Source organism: Podarcis gaigeae, assembly GCF_964106915.1.
Source record: "Podarcis gaigeae genome assembly, chromosome: 15".
Lineage (NCBI taxonomy): Eukaryota > Metazoa > Chordata > Lepidosauria > Squamata > Lacertidae > Podarcis > Podarcis gaigeae.
In genome coordinates, this window is record NC_139692.1 from 17,919,375 (window position 1) to 17,937,884 (window position 18,510).

Here is an 18,510-nt window from a genome sequence, read left to right on the forward strand (position 1 = left end):
CTTCTGCTGCAGAAGGCTGGAGAAGAAGAAATAATAATGCCTTTGCTTTTGCATTAAAAAATGGGAACACATGGAATAGAGGGGAGGGGAGTTAGAGGGAGATGTCATCCACTCTCTTGACATACTTCCTTTCCATCAAGTTTCCTGCAAAGAAGCAGACAGGTCACCTCTTGTTTGGATGGAATGCAAAAGATTTGGAGTATTTGTGCTGGTATGTGGGTAGCCCTCCTCTCTCACAAGGGGTTGAGAGCAGCATCTTTTGGTACCAGAGGGTCAGCGTCACTCCAAAATAACAGGGCTGGGTTAGAAAACAGGAAACTTGGATCAAAATTATGTTTTAAGGGGCTTTTTGTTCCTCCTGGAAGAGGAACTGCAAAGCTATAAACATAAAGCTGTAAATATATATAGCCTAGGAATGTGCTTCGGTTTGAGTGTTGCACTCTTAGGACCTTCCCACTCTGGAACCCTTAAGTGCTGCTGAGGCATTGCTACCATGCACTTAGCAGGATGAACAGGTAAAATTGTAGCTCCACATGGTACTTAAAATAATGCTGCATTCCCTGTAAATGCAGGGCCCGCTCCCTGGGACAAGATTCCAGTAAGGATTTCTCAGTGCGAGCCTCAGTATAGAGATCTGCAATTACCCAGGACTAGGCCCTATGGCATTTCCTTTTCTTTTTAAAGAATATTTATTAACGTTTTCAAAATAATACAAAACAAAAGAAACACACAAAAAATAACAAAAATACAGAAATGCAAAGTTAAAAACAATTAAAAACAAGTACAATTTCCATTCCTTATTTTCTATTAACTTATTTCCCAGACCTCCTCTCACCTCCCCTTTTTGTATGGCATTTCCATGTGCTGCGCTGGTGCTGGCTCGCCAGAGCAGCTTCGTCACGCTGGCCACGTGACCTGGAAGTGTCTTCAGACAGCGCTGGCTCCCGGCCTCTTAAGTGAGATGAGTGCACAACCCTAGAGTCGGACACAACTGGCCCGTACGGGCAGGGGTACCTTTACCTTTAGGCCCTATGGTACACCTTTTATTTTTATTATTTAATTGAATTTATATACAGTGGTAGCTTGGGTTACATACGCTTCAGGTTACAGACTCCGCTATCCCAGAAATAGTACCTCGGGTTAAGAACTTTGCTTCAGGATGAGAACAGAAATCGCGCAGTGGAGGTGCAGCGGTGGCAGCGGGAGGCCCCATTAGCTAAAGTGGTGCTTCAGGTTAAGAACAGTTTCAGGTTTAGAACGGACCTCTAGAACGAATTAAGTACTTAACCTGAGGTACCACTGTAGTGCCCTATACCTGCAGGTCTCAGTGAGAATTCCTGTGGTGTAAGAGCGTTCATTCGGAAGCAAGTTCAACAGGACATGCACCCCCTCGAAGGCATGTTTAGGACCACAGCTTTCAATTGGCAACTTTCCCCATTGGATTGTGCATACAACTCTTTTTGAAATTAGGAATGCAGCAAGCTGCTTTATACCAATCCTGACTGTTGGGTCCATCTACCTCAGTATTGCCCACACTGACCGGCAGCAGCTGTCCAGGGTTTCAGGCAGGGGACATTCCTAGACTTTCCTGGCTGGAGATGCCGAGGATCAAACATGGTACCTTCTGCTTGTAAAGCAGATGCTCTACCACTGAACAACATCCCTTCCTCAAATGGTCACTGAAATCAGACCTTTAATTAAGCCATTGTTTCCTATTCACTGCTGGGCCCTTTAATTATCACTTCCTTTTTGGAGAGAGCAATTGTTTGCTCTCTTTTTTTTCAATTTAATGTTTTTATTAGGACAGTTTTGGTTTAGCAAGATCCCCACCACCACCACCACCACATTTTTAAAAAGCGACCTAGTGGTTGCTTGCCTGCCAAGAGCCAATGTGGTGTAGTGGTTAGAGTGTCAGACTAGGACCTGGACGACCAGGGTTCAAATCCCACTTGGCCATGAAGCTCACTGCCTCTCACCCTAACCTACCTCACAGGGTTGTTGTGGGCAGAACCATGTATGCCACCTTGGGCTTCTTGGAGGAAAAAGGTGGGATATACATGAAATAGATAAATAAACAGAAACAAGTAACTGCAGTGGTGAATCTCTTTGGAATTTCCTCCCCTCGTAATTAAGGCAGGTGCCAAGTATGGCTGACTGCCTTAAAGGTGTGAAGGATAATCCTTAGCTGCAGGTGCATGGCTGGGGGAAGGGCTGGCCGGAGGGAAATTAAATGCAGGAAAGTGCTAAAGTAATAATTACTTTAGTAACCACGGAAAAGTTGCTGCAAAGAACACAAGCATCCTGGGTGACCCAATGAAGACCTATAATGTGATTTGAAAAAAACCCTTTGTCTTGCTTCAGTCCACAGAGGATGGTGCTGAACCTCTTGATGTATTGTGATTCAGCGGTTTCATGTTGCTGTCTCCCTTTGAAGTTCCTTTACCCCAAGATGGACCCTCTAAGGGGTTACAGATAGTGTGTCCCGGGAGGTTGAAATGCCCCTCCGCTGGCGTTTGATGTCGCCCTTTCTGATGTCAGATTTGTGTCCATTGATTCTTTTATGCAGAGAGTGGCCTCTTTGTCCTGTGCAGAATGCTGAAGGGTATTGTTGGCAGGTGAGGGCATAGATAGCGCAGCTTGGGAACAGGATACCTAAAACATAGTCTCACCCATTATCTACTATGCAGTGTAAGGACTGGGACTTTAGTGTGGCTACACGCAACCTTGGGAACTTTCTCCAGTGACATATCCGGCAAGCACTGCCTCTAGTCTCTTTTTGGTTGCCAGTTCAAGACCTTCCTTTTAGAAGGAGACTTTGAAGTGGATATTCTTATCCCAAGCCTGCATCTTTCATTGGGTGTGTGAAATTGTTTTCCTATATCCTTTTATTGCTGGTGGCAGGGGGGCACAGCTGGCATCTGGGCCTGCCACAGGGGCTGGTCCCTGTATCTCTGGAATATGAGGTCGCTTTTCCCTGTCAGCCTGGCATATGAGGCAAAGCATTCCTGGCAGGGAGTTGAGCAATGGGCTGGACTCTCCCTGCTCAATTTCTAAGTGGCAAAAGATGCTGTCAGTGGCCCAAGACCAGTGCCAGGGGAAATGGTGGCAAACCTACGTTTGAGATTGGATGGGTTATTGTTTTCACATTATTCAGTCTGTTAAAGCCTAATGATTTCTTTATGAATCATGTGGCATTTTAAGCCTTAAAAAAAGCACTCTTAGAGAGATTAAATGGAGTCTAGGACTCTCCAAGATTGTGATTACTCACAAAATCTGGCTTTTGATTAAAGAAGCTGGCAGCTTCATTGAGATCTTGGGAAAATCAGCTTTTGTTTAAAAGGAAAAGAGCAAGTCCCCCACCTGTTGCTATGAAGAAAAAGCAAGAGCAGTTGCTGTCACAGGCTCAGAAACTGGAGGGAGGTAAGTGAGTGAGGGGTGGAGGCTGCACTTTCCTCTGCGATTCAGACACACTTGGTTGGGAAATTCTCCTGCACAACCCTGATGGAGATAATGTGCCAGAGCACACTTGCTGCTAACATGGCCATAGACTGTTTGCCCTAGCTAGTGGCGTGATGCTAAGGTCCTAAACTTTGGGACTTGAAGACTTCCGGGTTAGCGGCATCGACTAATGGCGGATTCCCTCCGAGCTCCGGAGGGAATCGGCTCCGCAGGATCGGGTCTTGTCCGCGGCGATGACGCGGGGACCCTTAAAAATCACAGGCGCAGATGCCTGTGAGCGTGGTGACTCGGCGGGCACCATTTGCACCCCCCAAACCGCGAAGGAGCCTTTTTAAAGGCTACGGAACGGGGACGGGGTACGGCGTGGTGCTGTGAGCTGACTGCTACTTCTGCGGAGCGAAGCCGCGTGCCATTGTCGGAGAAGCGCTGACTTTTTCCTTGGAACATTTGGACTTAAAAATAAGAACCCGTGAGTAAATATGGAATTCGGAATTTAAAGAAATTTTTTGATGAATTAGGAACGAGCGGGGAAGGGTTAAAAAGGAAGTCCCCTCCCCTCTTTGTAGATATTTTAAAGCAAAGAGCTTGTTATCTAAGGTCGAGAGAATCTTCTTTTTTTTCTTTAAAAGCTTTGAACCTTCACGGTTTGACACTACAAGAGTGTTACCAGAGGATAAAAGTAACTTTGGGAGTTAAAGTTTCACACACCCCCGAACCCGGGGGCGCCCCACGAAAAGAGCCTGCTGATGAAGTACTGAAGAGTTTGACAGCTGTCAAACCAGCTGTCAAAGGAAAGGAAAAAGGGAACTTTGTTTTGCCGCCTCTATTGGCTATATTTGTTGCAACTTTTTGAAAATAAGAGAGAGTTGATACAAACTAACTTGTTTACTGGGTTTAAACTTAAAGACATTAAACTACAAAAATCCCCCTTGTGGGGGGTAGGGACATTACAAGAATGGCTGAAGGAAAGAAAAATCAGACTGAACTCAATAGAATACTTGTTCTCCTGGGAAAATTACAAAACCAGACCGATGTTTTGACTACAAGCGTGAACACTTTGGCCTTGGCAGTAAATAACATTGTTGAGACTGACGAGGAGTGGAAGCAAGAAATTTACACAATTGAACAAGCAGAGAAAGCGGAGAGCCATGAGAATATGGAGAAAGAGACACATGCTGTTATTGAAGAAAAGGAGGGAGGAGTTCTAACTTTGCAGATGTCAAAGGAGGGGCCTGACAGGAAGACAACAAAGGAGAATAAAAATTTGAGATGGAAAACCTGCCTTGAGATGGAAAATGAAGATCTAAGGATTACAAATCTGACCAAGGGGGATGATGGAACATGGGGAGCTTTTGGACTTGAGAGGAAGATGAAATTAGCTCTGGAATACCCCACAAACGTCAATTTTAAATATGGAGGATTAGCTGGAAAAAACATGGACCCTGAGGGGTTGGAGCCCCTCCGAGCCCTGGGGTTTAACATCAAGGACTGTCAAAGAGGCCGGCAAAGAGGAACTGAGGGTGATTTGAGAGCCTCGGATGTGAGATCTCCAGGCTAAACAGTAAAGGATGAACTATTGGGGACCAAAACCGGGAAAGGGAGGGTGGAGTTTGGTTATCCAAAGGGTATATAATTATAACTTACTTTGTTTAAATGTGTTGATGATTTGAATAGAAGTTGGGAAAGCCGTGGATGGGAAATTGGCCGACTTTAGGAAATATGCTTAAGTATAAGAAATGACGTATAGGTATCTATGTTTAAGTTTAGATAAATGAAAATTGGTTTTTAGAATGGTTAAATTAAAATGAAAATAAGAATTGCAAAAACAATTTAAGGAAATGGAAGAAAGAGGAAAGGTAATATTATAATATGTAAAAATTTATTAATTGAAGATTGAGAAATAAGTATAAGAATTTGCTGGAATAACAATTGAACTGGAATACAAGAGGGGGAGGTGTGAGGAGGTCTGAGAAAGAAGTTATATGAAAATAAGCATTTGAAATCTCATATGTTTTTTAATTGTTCTTTTTAAGTTTTTCTTTTTTGTATTTTTGTTACCTTTTTTGTTTTATTTTTGTTATGTTTGTTATTGAAAATGCTAATAAATATTCATTTTTTAAAAAATAAACTTTGGGACTTGAATTATAGGGGCATGAGGAGAGGTTTAGGGTTCTTTTGTGCCACTATCCTTCACTGCCTTGTTTTCAGAAGGCTGTTTCAGAAGGAAGCATCTCCACCCCCATCGTTCAACCCGAACATGGAGGTCCAGCGCTGGGGGCCTTCTGGCAGTTTCCTCATTGCGAGAAGCAAAGTTACAGGGAACCAGGCAGAGGGCCTTCTCGGTAGAGGCGCCCTCCCTGTGGAATGCCCTCCCATCAGATGTCAAAAAAATAAACAACTATCTGATGTTTAGAAGACATCTGAAGGCAGCCCTGTTTAGGGAAGTTTTTAATGACTGATATTTTAATGTATTTTTAATCTTTTGTTGGAAGCTGCCCCAGCCAGATGGGCGGGGTATAAGTAATAAATTGTTGTTGTTGTTACAACTACTACTACTACAGTATATGCATGTTTGTGTTTGCATGTATGTGCTGATTTGAATAAAACTAGGGGACAGCAGGAGCTGGGGTTTGCAGGTGCCATTAAGGCCCCCTACTGGGGCCATACTTATCAAAGGGATGGGAATATGACATGGTGAATAAACTTATTACTACAACTTTTACTTATCTGAATGCTCTTAAAAGTTGCAAAATACTTCACAATCTTTACCCTGCTCACAAGGGCCCTGCAAAGTAGGCCTGTGCAAATGCCGAACTGCATATTGATCCAGAGGCAATTGCCTCAGAGAATACAACTCAAGGATTCTTCCCAGTTTTGCAATAAGTGCCTTAAACTGAGAGAGGTACTCTGCTGATGCATTACTGAGAGGCTGCAATCCTATCTGCTTGAGTGTAAAGCGGAGTTCACCCTTTAACTTACAGGGACTTACTTTTGAGCAATCTGTCCACCAGATTGGACTTGAATGCTGGAAAACTGACTGATAAAGCCCTAGACAACTGGAGATCCCAGCACCCACTTTGTGGAATCATCTCCCCTCTGAAATAAGGCAAGCACTGGCTTTCTTATGTTTTCGCTGCATGCTGAAGAATGTTTTAATTCACCCAGGCATTTGCAGGTTATGAATGCCAGACTTTTAGTAGAACTGGCTGATTTGAGTGTGAATTTCTATGTTTTGTCGTGTTCTAATGTGATGTTTTTATGATAAATGTCATTGCAGTACCAATGAAAGGGAGGACAGAGATGTTTTTAAATGAATGAATGAATGAATGAATGAATGAATGTATACAGGACTGTGTTCTGGAACCTTCCTCTGGGATGAGGCGCTATGAAATGGCTGGATAGCTGGTGTTGATTTTATTTATTCCCAATGTATAAAGACCTCTTTTTACTGTAGATAGGATCAGACAAATCAATGAGACGTGAAAATAGATGCCTTATGGCTGCAAACTTGATCTTGTCCACTTTTCCATAGTCCTGCTAAACTCAGTGGAGAAATGTAATCCTGCACAGAATCAGTTAGATCAGGGGTTGGCAACGTGGCGCCCGTGGGAGGCAAATGGTGCTGATGAAGGTCTTGGTAAATATCCTCAGAATTTCACAATGCACAAAAGACGTTTTCTTTTTCCTCTTCAGTCCCTTTTTGTACTGGCTCTGCCTTTACTATACCTAACACGACATCTAAAATGTGCCTATATTTCATTGTGTGCCAGGATTGTACACCCACCCTCCATTCTGCTCTGAAGAGAGGTTCAAAGAACTTCTCTTGAGTTTCATTTCCAGCCATGAAATTGTAGTCAAACATAAATATGCATGAGTGCTAGTTAGTGCATGAAGGGATTAAGACCACAGAATTAGATTCCTAGACTCAGCTAAGCCACACCCCTTTTATGATGAGGGAGGGAGTGAAGCCTTCTCTTCATGTTCTCTCTCTCTGTATCATGTAACTGACCAAGGAAGATGTGCTTCAGCAGGTTCCAAGCTTAGAGCATGTGTTTGAAGCTCTCTTTCTGTATTTTCACCCAAAAGTATTCTGCCTATGTTCTCCTTGCTGCTGTTTGGATAAAAGCATGAATTTGACCTCTGGAATGTTTTGTAAGTAAAGCATTTTAAATTTCCTTTTGTGGTCTGTTCATTGCAAGAGGAGTAGAAAGAGAAAAGCACTGTATGCAACTAAACAGGATAAAAAGGTCTAACAACCTATATTCCGAACACTATACTGCTGTTTGACTTTAGTGAGTTTAAACTCTACTACCTGGGAGATCTCTCCAGCTGGAGGGCGAGCTTAGCCCCACATTTTGAATCAAAGCACCCAACTTTTATTATTTACCCCACATACATGGGTCACAGGGATTAATATTTTTCCTCCCATATAGACTTCAGGCCAATCTCTCTCTCTCCCTCTAGCCTACCTTGCAGATATAAGTGGTGTGTGTGTGTGTGTGTAATTTGAATGCTGCTGCCCAGAGCTCCACGGTAGTAGGAAGAGATAATAATGTAATCAATTATAATAAGAATATGACCAGGACCTAGGTATATGAAGGCTTTTTAGATTTAATTATTTCATTTCAGTTGCATACCGCTCTGTATTAAAGATCACAGAGGGCTCACAGCATACTACAAGAAACAGTATACTCAGATACATTTTTCAAAACAACAACATCCCCCAAACAGCTTTATTGATTCAAAATAAAGTATTCTACCCAGGTAGTGCTGCACATGTGGAAGTGAATCTTGAACCAAAGTGATGATGTTTTGAAAATTAACAACATAGGTTCTCAATATAAAACCCAATGGGACAAATTTCCAGGTGTAGTCTCTTTGGCACACATTGCCACTTAATTAATCAAAATCAGTCACAAGCTGTCCTATGGTAGCATGCCTGTTTTCCCAACTTGAGGTTTGTTGTGACTTGGTATTCTGCAACAGGAGTGGGGAGAGCAGCAAGAGAACAGCCCACTGATAGGCCACTGGCCAGTTTCCAGCTGAATCATCTTCTGCCTTCTGATTACTGGGTGGTTTTTTGTTTTGTTTTTCCTTTTTTGAAAGCAAAGCAGAGAACTGGCTATTTTCCATTGCTTTTTCTTTGCCTCACTTAAAAGGTGGGATGTTCCCACAGCAGCAGTTTTCTCTGAACTTGGCACTATTCTTTCACCAAGGGCATTTCCAGATGATCTGTTTATTGAGCCTGCATCCTCATTTGTTTGCAGGGAGGTTAGATGATGTTGTATCAAAACATGTGTAATCCCATACTTTCCTGTGCATTTCCCTGGCACTTTCCTTAACACAAAAAGTTGGTCTTTTGGGGAAGCAGGTTTGTTGCGTAAAACCTCCCAATTATGAAACCTGAATTTGTTGGTAGTTGGATCCCATTTGAAAGTTGTTGTTGTTTAGTCGTTTAGTCATGTCCGACTCTTCGTGACCCCATGGACCATGGCACGCCAGGCACTCCTGTCTTCCACTGCCTCCTGCAGTTTGGTCAGACTCATGTTTGTAGCTTCGAGAACATTATCCAACCATCTCGTCCTCTGTCGTCCCCTTCTCCTTGTGCCCTCCATCTTTCCCAACATCAGGGTCTTTTCCAGGGAGTCTTCTCTTCTCATGAGGTGGCCAAAGTATTGGAGCCTCAGCTTCACGATCTGTCCTTCCAGTGAGCATTCAGGGCCTGTTTCCTTAAGAATGGAGAGGTTTGATCTTCTTGTAGTCCATGGAACTCTTAAGAGTCTCCTCCAGCACCATAATGCAAAAGCATCAATTCTTCAGCGATCAGCCTTCTTTATGGACCAGCTCTAACTTCCGTACATCACTACTGGGAAAACCATAGCTTTAACTATACGGACCTTTCTTGGCAAGGTGATTCTCTGCAATTGAAAGTAGAAACTATGAAAGTAGATAGTCCTTTGTCTGCATTATTATTATTATTATTATTATTATTATTGCTACTGCTACTGCTGCTGTTGCTATTCTACATTTGTAGATTTCAGGGCAGTTCACAACATAAAAATACAAGATAAAAGTCTCAAAATACATTACAAAAACAAAACAATAAGCCCCCTCCCACAAACACATTTAAAAGGGTTATTGTATGTTAATCAGCCAAAGGCCTGGTTGAAGAGGAACATTTTTGCCTGGAGCCTAAAGGTGCATAATTAAGATGCCAGCTGAACCTCCTTGAGGAGAACATTTCATAAACAGGGAGCTACTGCAGAAAAGGCCTGTTCTCGTGTTGCCACCCTCTGGACCACTCATGGAGGAGACTCATGAAAGAGCCTCAGTTGATGATCTTGGGGTCCATAAAAATCATAGAATTGTAGAGTTGGAAAGGACCCTGTAGGTTATCTAGTACAATTCTCTGCAATGCAATAATCTTGCCCATAACTGTCCCTGGGTGGGCTCAAACCACCAACCTTCTGGTTAACAGCCAGATGCACTGAACCACTGTGCCACCAACCTGGTCCTTGAGGTATTGCAGTGCTGAGACACACTGACCTGAGAGTAAGTCCCACTGAATTGAGTGAGTTTACCGCAAAGCAGACTTGCATAGGATGGCTCTACTGGGTTATTACAGAGAATCCAGGTGTGTTGCTTTAGACAAATGCAAGCTGGGAAAGTTTATCAATGGAAGTGGTTCTTCTGATCAGCAGGTACAGGGGCCAAACATCAGGCAACAGTTGTCACCATCATAGTCTCCTTGTGAGCTTCCAGTGGTGCAGTTGACAGGGAAAGCAGAAGAGTGGGTGTGATGATGTCATTGTCTAAGTGCCAGCATAAATGACAGGCTCTTCTTGCTCTGGCAACTGAATGCAGTTTGTTTGTGACAGATTAATCTAGAGGAAGTCAGAGAATCAGGAGGGATAATCCAGTAGAGCCTTTCTTTTTCTTTGGTGTGGTTTCTGCTTCATGCTAGGTGTTTAAAATATGACGCTTAGTCGCAAGACTGCACACAGCTGGCCGACTGTTTGGGTTCACCTTGGAGGCAAAGCTGTAGATTCACCTTGGAAGTGTGGTGATTGGGGTTGCCATGATGAGCTCTTGAACTTCATTCCCCCCCCATTACACCAGTGGGGGTGAGGCAAGGAAGAAGGGCTACCCCTATGCTATCCATATATCAGTAATCAATATATTCATATATGCTCACACATAATCAGGGCTTACAGTATTTTATAATCCATTTTGAATCAAGGGGAAACTGTGCCTTAGCTAACTGCATACTGCTTGAAACAGCAAAATTAGGAGCCGACCTTTCCCCTACAAACATCCGTGTACCCTGGACATGGGGAAGACGTGAATCAGAGATTCTGGTACAAAATCCCCTCAGATACAGGCTAAATTAATCCACAGAACAGGAAGAGCAAAACCACAAAATATCCAAACTCCCTGTCTTGTCATCACTAGGGGAGAGGTTAGCCAGAGCGTCACTGCAAGCATCGGAAAGCAGAACTAGAACTCCGTGCTTGACCAGTGCTTGACCAGGAGCTGGTAGCATGGCAAGAAGTTTGCTAATTGGCTAATTTTCGCTGACAATATCGTGACTGCCTCATGGTTGTCTCATGATCTATGATTTGCTGTGTTCTGCTCAGGTATAAAGACCTCTGGATTTCTGTCAATCGGGGTCCCAGTTCCTTTTGGAAGAGATTCCAAACTGGGTCCTTATTGCCTGGCAATAAACTTCACCTTCTTATTCTCCATTGCTGAGTCTACCTGATCCTTATTTAACACCAAGCGAGTACCTGCTTACGTTCATGTGCTTCAGGGGCTCTGAAAAAGCTGGACAGTGAAGGAGGCAACAGAATACTACACCAGAAGAGGCATTGGCTTGATGCTGCAGGAAAATTCATTGGCAGAAGTGCCTAATCAGGACCACTGCTAAGAAGCTGAGTATTCTGTGTTAATATATACTGAGCATGCAGTTCCACTGTGCAAATTTCAGGCAATGCTTGTGGCCAACAGAAATTCTATGAAGTAAAAGTGCGCCATACAAGCCCATTCTGGATTATAGAGTTTGGCAACAGAAAGGGAGAAGCTGTGTTTGCTTGGCCTTGGGAATTGCTTTACAAGCTTCTTGTTTCCTTCCCTACACATTTATTGTGTCTGCTTCACATTTCCTTTCTTACTTTAAATGCTGGTTTGATCTTCCTGCATGGTACATTATGCAATTATCTAATAACTTATAAATTCTCTATCACTTTGATCAAATAAAAGTTTTGTTGTTTGTTCTTGTAACACTTCTTGTGAGATCTTTCTGAAATCTTGCAAGATCTCACAGAGTGTATGAGATCTCTGAGGATTTCAGGGAGATCTTGCGGCATCTCCCAGGAACCTGCTGCCACTGTGCAACTGAGGTGAGGGATGGTTTGACAGGAGAGGCACAGGATTTCCTGTAACGCCTGCAACAGCAAAACGGGATGCACTGGCCCTGCCTGTGCTGCTGCTAATCCCACCATTGCAGTTGCATCCTTGCCTGCAGCTGCAACCACATGGCCATGACAGAGTGGCGAGGGCCCAGAACTAGTGGTGAGGGTAAGGGCAGGGCTGGCAGCAGCAAAGGGGACTGGCAGCAGTGAAGGCGTGATCTGCCACCTGAGCCAAATTGCTTCACCTTGCCTTATGCAAATGCCAGCATTGCATGCATCTGAAGTGTATGATAGATCGCAAAGTATTGGAAGACACTAGATCTACCCACTTTGGAAGAATGGCAGATGAAGATGACAGAATATATGGGACTGGCAGAGATGACTGGCAGAATCCGAGATCAGGACAAAGAGACAGTGGAAGAAGATTGGAAGAAGTTTAAAGACTATCTTAATATACATTACAAAATTAATGAAGGCTAAAAAGATATGGGTTTAAAAAATAGTGGTTTGCAGGGGCATTGATTAAGGAAAAAGAATAGAATTAATAAAAACTATGGGAAATGTGGGAATGGATTTGCTGACAAGATAAATGAGATTAGAATACAGAAGGGGGAGGTGTGAGGAGGTCAGCGAAATTAGGGTTAGGGTTTCTTTTTCTTTAAGCGGCTCATAAATTGTATTATCTGCTACCAAGAAAACGGTGACTTATTGGACTTATCGGGGGGTCAGCGGTTCGAATCCCCATGATGGAGTGAGTTCCGTTGCTCTGTCTCACCTCTTGCCAATCTAGCAGTTCAAAAGCAGGCCAGTGCAAGTAGATAAATAGGTACCGCTGCGGCGGGAAGGTAAGCGGCATTTCAGTGTGCTCTGGCTTCCATCCTGGAGTTCTGTTGCACCAGAAGTGGTTTAGTCATGCTGGCCACATGGCCTGGACAGCTGAATGTGGACAAATTCTGGTTCCCTTGGCCTGAAGCAAGACGAGCGCCACAACCCCATAGTCGCCTTTAACTGGACTTAACTGTCCAGGGATCCTTTACCATGTTGCCCATAACATAACTGGATATAGATAAAAATGAATACATTAAATAATTGAAAGGTAATTGGTTAAATTAAGAAAACAAGTGAAAATAACACTTAATAAACCTCTCTCTACAGTTGAGGTGTATATTTCTAGTGCTCACCATATTTCCGTGAATGCAAGTTGTTTCAAACTGCTTTCAGTTTGAGCCAGTGTGGTGTAGTGGTTAAGAGCGGTAGTCTCGTATCTGGGGAACCGGGTTTGCGTCTACGCTCCTCCACATGCAGCTGCTGGGTGACCTTGGGCCAGTCACACTTCTTTGAAGTCTCTCAGCCCCACTCACCTCACAGAGTGTTTGTTGTGGGGGAGGAAGGGAAAGGAGAATGTTAGCCGCTTTGAGACTCCTTAAAGGGAGTGAAAGGCAGGATATCAAATCCAAACGCCTCTTCTTCTTCTTCAATATTGTGTTTTAATTGTTGTAACCCACCGCTTAGGGTGCAGGGCGGGTGATCAACATCCTCATCCTCAACAACAGCAGCAATGCAGATGCTCCCTAACCCGCTTTGCCGCATGTGGTGCCGAGCTGGAGACCTTGCCCCGCCCCCTTGTAGCCATTGGCAGCAGATGAGGCGTGGCTTACTCAGGAGAGGAAGGGGCCTCACCTCCATGCTCGTCTCAGAGGAGGCATCCATCAGGTACAGTAATTCCATGGCGGCTCCGCCCTGCTGCAACTTGAGAAGGCACACACTGATTTCCCACACAGACGGTGGCGCTGTGAGAGAGAACAGAGGTGTGTGTATGTCTATGAGAGGGGTGGGTTTTTGGAAGGTGCCTGTGCGTGAATTTATTTTATGTGCGTAGATCAGTGTACGCTGACCAGCGTACAGTCTTTGCAGTAAGGCTCTATTCTGATTGTATGAGTACAGTGGTACCTCGGGTTAAGTACTTAATTCGTTCCGGAGGTCCGTTCTTAACCTGAAACTGTTCTTAACCTGAAGTACCACTTTAGCTAATGGGGCCTCCTGCTGCTGCCACGCCGCCAGAGCACAATTTCTGTTCTCATCCTGAAGCAAAGTTCTAAACCCGAGGTACTATTGCTGGGTTAGCGGAGTCTGTAACCTGAAGCGTATGTAACCTGAAGCGTATGTAACCCGAGGTACCACTGTATTACGACGACTAGTAGATTCTTATCTGCTGCAGGCTTCATCCGCCTTCACAGCTGTTGTAACATGCCACTTGTTGTCTTCTGCCTGTTCTGCCGTTAAGGACTTCGTGGATCACTTTACCGACACTCATGGTGCACAAAGACCATCTATCGGCCAATAAATCATGGCATATGCCCCCTATGTTCAACAGATGATATCACACTTCTAAAAGATAAAAAACTATAGCACTGAACTTGAAAGAACATTACCAGAATCTCCTTAACCACAACTCACCCGTAGCTGCTGAGGTCTTCTCACAAATTCTGCAAAAACAAAAACAAAGATGAGCTTGCAGTATCTCCAAATCTGGGAGAGTTGTGTACAGCTATTAATCAAATGAAAAACAACAAAGCCAGCGGACCTGATGGGATACCTTCTGAAATCTTCAAAGTGGGTGGAATTGAACTTATACAACTTCACAAACTCATCGAAAAAAATCCGGGAGAGAGAGGAGATCCCAGCAGACTTTAGGGATGCCAAAATTATCAGTCTCTTTAAAAAAGGTGATAGAACGGATTGAGGAAACTATCGAGGCATTTCTTCATTAGCTGCAGCGAGCAAAATTCTTGCAAGGATCTTTGCAAACCGTCTCTTAACAATATCCAAGGCTACCCTTCCTGAATCCCAAAATGGTTTTTGACCTTCTAGGGGGACAGTGGACATGATTTTCACTGCTCAACAACTTCAAGAAAAATGTAGAGAGCAAAACCAACCCCTGAATATGGCATTTATTGACCTGACAAAGACCTTCAACACTAAATCGTAATGCCCTGTGGACTGTCCTTCTGAAAATTGGCTGCCCAGATAAATTTGTGAACATCATTCGGCTCTGCCATGATAATATGACAGCCACAATCACAGATAACAGTGGCTCCCAAAGTGAATCTTTCACAGTGGGATCAGGTGTTGTGTTATTGCCCCAACTCTATTCATTATTTTCATTGCCATGATCCTACACTTTGTTGAAGGGAAACTCCCCACTGGAGTAGAAATCATATATCAAACAGATGGAAAGCTCTTTCATCTGAGCAGGCTGAAAGCAAAGGGTATGGTTACCGTAACTTCCTTCTTAAAGCTTCAGTATGCTGATGACAATGTAGGGCGTGCACACTCAGAGGATGACGTCCAAACCATCGTAAATATCTTCGCAGAAGCTTACGAAAAGCTTGGCCTGTTGCTCAATTTCCAAAAAACCAAAGTGCTGTACTAACAACCCCTCTGCAGCGCCACAAATCCAACTCAATGGTGTAACATTGGAAAGTGTTGATCACTTCTCCTACCTGAGCAGTTATCTTTCCACAAGGGCCAACATTGATGCCGAAATCCAGCATCGCCTGCTTTCTCCCAATTGAAGTGCAGAGTGTTTAAGGACCGGGACATTCACAGGGAAACCAAAATGCTTGTTTACAAAGCTATTGTACTACCAACATTACTGTATGCTTGTGAAACATGGACCACTTATAAACACCATCTCCAACTCCTTGAAAGATTCCATTAACAGTGTCTCCGAAAAAATTTACACATCACTTGGGAAGACAGGTGAAGTAATGCCAGTGTACTGGAAGAAGCAAAGATCACCAGCGTCGAAGCAATGATCCTTCAACGTCAACTTCGTTGGACTGGTCATGTTGTGCGGATGCTTGATTATCATCTTCCAAAGCAATTACTCTATTCTGAACTTAAAAAAATAAAGTGTAATGCTGATGGTCAACAAAAGAGGTTTAAAGACTCTCTCAAGGCAAATCTAAAAAAAAAAAAAAAAGTAGTATAAACATCGACAATTGGGTGCTCCAATTGGAGAACAACGTTTACCAAAAGTATCATGGACTTTGAAGATGCTGGAACTCAGGACGAAAGGGAGAAACGTGTTAAGAGGAAGCCACGTTTGGCAAACCCTCACCGTGCTCAACTCCCGCCCGGAAACCAATGTCCCCGTCGTGGAAGGACGTGGGGATCCAGAATTGGCCTCCACAGTCACTTACTTAACTCACTGTTAAGACCGTGTGCATGGAAGACAATCTTACTCGGCTACGAGCGATCGCCAAAGAAGAAGACGCTGCTGGCGAAAGCGAGCGAGCGGAGAGCTGTGTGCACGTCTACGAGAGGCGCGTTATTACTATGCAGGCCACGCCCTCTCTTTGCAACACTCCCCTCCTGCCCGCCTTCCCATTGGTCGGCGAGGCACGAGGCGGCCGGGAATTTCTGGGCCCGCCCCCCCGCGCCTCCAGAGCGCCGTTGGCTCCACCTGGCGCCCCGCCCACCCCGCGCTGACGTCGCCGCATCTCATTACGCGGCCGGCTCGCTCGCGCTGCTGTTCCGGGGGGCGCTGCCAGAGCCGAGCAGGTGCCCGAAGATGGCGAGTCGGAGCCGGAGCCGGACTCGGACTCAGGAAGAGCGGGAGAGGCGGCGGGAGCAACAGCAGCAGCAGCAGCACCACCAGCAGCAGCATCACTGCTACCAGCCCGGCCTCGGCCCCTACGCGCCCTCCTCCTCCTCCTCGCCGCCCCTCGGCTCGCCTTCGCCCCCCGCCGCCTCGCCGCCCTGCGGGGCCCTCACGCCGCCCTCGCCCTCCCTCGTCCTCCTCCTCCTGGCCGCCGCCGCCGCCGCCTCGCTGCTCCCCACAGGTAGGCACGCAGGAGGGCGAGCCGGCAGACGGACGGCACCTCCTCGCTCCTGCACACTTTCGCCTCAGGGCGCTTCCCGCCCTCGCAGGGAGAGGGGCGCCCCCTCCCTCAGCCGGGTGTGTAAGGGGGGGGGGCTCGTCTCTCTCTCTCTCTCTCTCCCCTCCCCCACGAAAGAGGGGTAGGAGGGTGGTCGAGTCCTCCCCTCCCTCTTTCTTCCCCCTGCCTCAGTTTCCCTGCTGGAAAGGCTGACTCGCTTTTCTAGCCTCTTTTCACTCACACACAGACACACAACTCCCAGTCATTGAAGGCTGTCTCCTACACACACACACACACACACACACCTCTCCGTTTCATTCGGCTCCTTCATTGCTCCTCTGCTGCAATCCAAACCTGATTGTGGCTTTTCTCTTTTATTTTTTATTTTTTCTCTCTCTCTCCCCTCCTCCACTTTCCCCATGCTTCTCTCTTTCTTTCCGTGTCTTCTTCGGCCATGGACTATTGTTCTTTTCTTCCCCTCTCCGTGCACTGCAATTCTCTCCACCACCACCCTCCTCCCCCCCCCCCCAATTCCTTTTAGGATTTTCGGGTTTCTCCTCACTCCACACCCCCCCCCCCCACGGTGTTTCCCTCGTCAAACTAGTCCTGCTTTTCTTCTTCCCCCCCCATCCTCATTGCATCCTTTTTCTCTCTGCCCCCCTTTGCTACACACACACACACACACACACACACACACACGAGTGTTGACTTTGCTTGTCCCCCTCCCCTCGCATGTCGGAACTGGAGCTTGAATCAGTTCTTCTCTCTGCCTCTTCTTTCTGTTCTGCTACAATATAAATCTACCCTTCACATTCTTGAGCATTGTTCTTTCATTCATCCCCTTTTTTTGCTTCTGTTCTGTAGCTGCAATATCAGCTGAAACGTTCCTGTCTCTTCTCTCTTACCCCCCCCCCCATTCATTGACAGCCCTTGGAGTCTAGCCAAAAGCCTTTTCCAAGCCTGCCCCCCCCGAATCTGCCCATTTACCTCCCTGCCCAATGTGATTTGTGCTTTCTTTCCATCCCTTCTTTTTCTGTCTCTGCTCCCCCACCCCCAATTCCTTTTCTTGTGCCAGTTTCTACTTTTTTGCTCCTTCGTTCAGACACAGCTCCTGCTATCACTTCTCTCTTCCTTTTGCGTATTCCGTCAAGGTTCCCTCACATTGATCGTCTCCCTTTCTATCAACTCAGTGGAGAATTCCTCTTTTTTGCTGTTTCCTTTGTCACTAAAGTGTCCACGAGCCCCACACCAACTCCCCATGGCCCCTTAGAGGGAGCCAACTACAGTTCTCCCTTTGCCTTTCAACCTGAAGTTGTAGTGCCCTTTCATTTTGCTTTCATGTCTGTTGTCCCTGCCTGTCTCCCTCTCTGTCTCTTTTTCCTTGGTATGAATGTGAAAACCTTTTCTCTTAACTGCCGTTCCCCACTGAGATATGAGGGAGTTACGGCAAAAAGGGGGCTGCAGCAAAGGAGGGGACTCCTCTTGAATGTGCACCCCCCTGCCTGTGTGCATGTGTGTGTGTGTAAGTGCACCCGTGCTTCGATTTGCTTTGTGTAGTGATTCGTGCGTGTTGAATCTTCAGTAGTTGATCCATGGCTGTGTTTGGATTCAGCAACTGCCTGCCTCCTGAGGTTCTCCCGCAGGCTTCTCCAAACCTCCTGCCAGTCCATATCTTGCAGAAAGGAAAGGATTTGAGGGGCTTGGCTTGAGGGTGGTGATGGTGGAGGAAAGGGTAGTGTGCGCGCACTGTCTCTGCA

General features: G+C 45.4%; 1 protein-coding gene across 8 annotated transcripts in view; it reads left to right on the forward strand.

Annotated features, from left to right (window-relative positions):
* The first annotated feature begins 16,319 nt into the window (after positions 1-16,319).
* CADM1 (cell adhesion molecule 1) overlaps positions 16,320-18,510 on the forward strand; it is a 592,123-nt gene continuing 589,932 nt past the window's right edge. For 3 of the 8 annotated variants that reach the window (XM_083714060.1, XM_083714059.1, XM_083714061.1), the window contains exon 1: positions 16,369-16,717. In XM_083714060.1, the coding sequence (XP_083570186.1) occupies positions 16,447-16,717 (271 nt within the window). In that variant the 5' untranslated portion in view covers positions 16,369-16,446. Of the gene's footprint in view, positions 16,718-18,510 lie in introns of all 8 variants that reach the window. The other 5 variants (XM_083714056.1, XM_083714057.1, XM_083714062.1 and 2 more) reach the window with 4 other exon arrangements.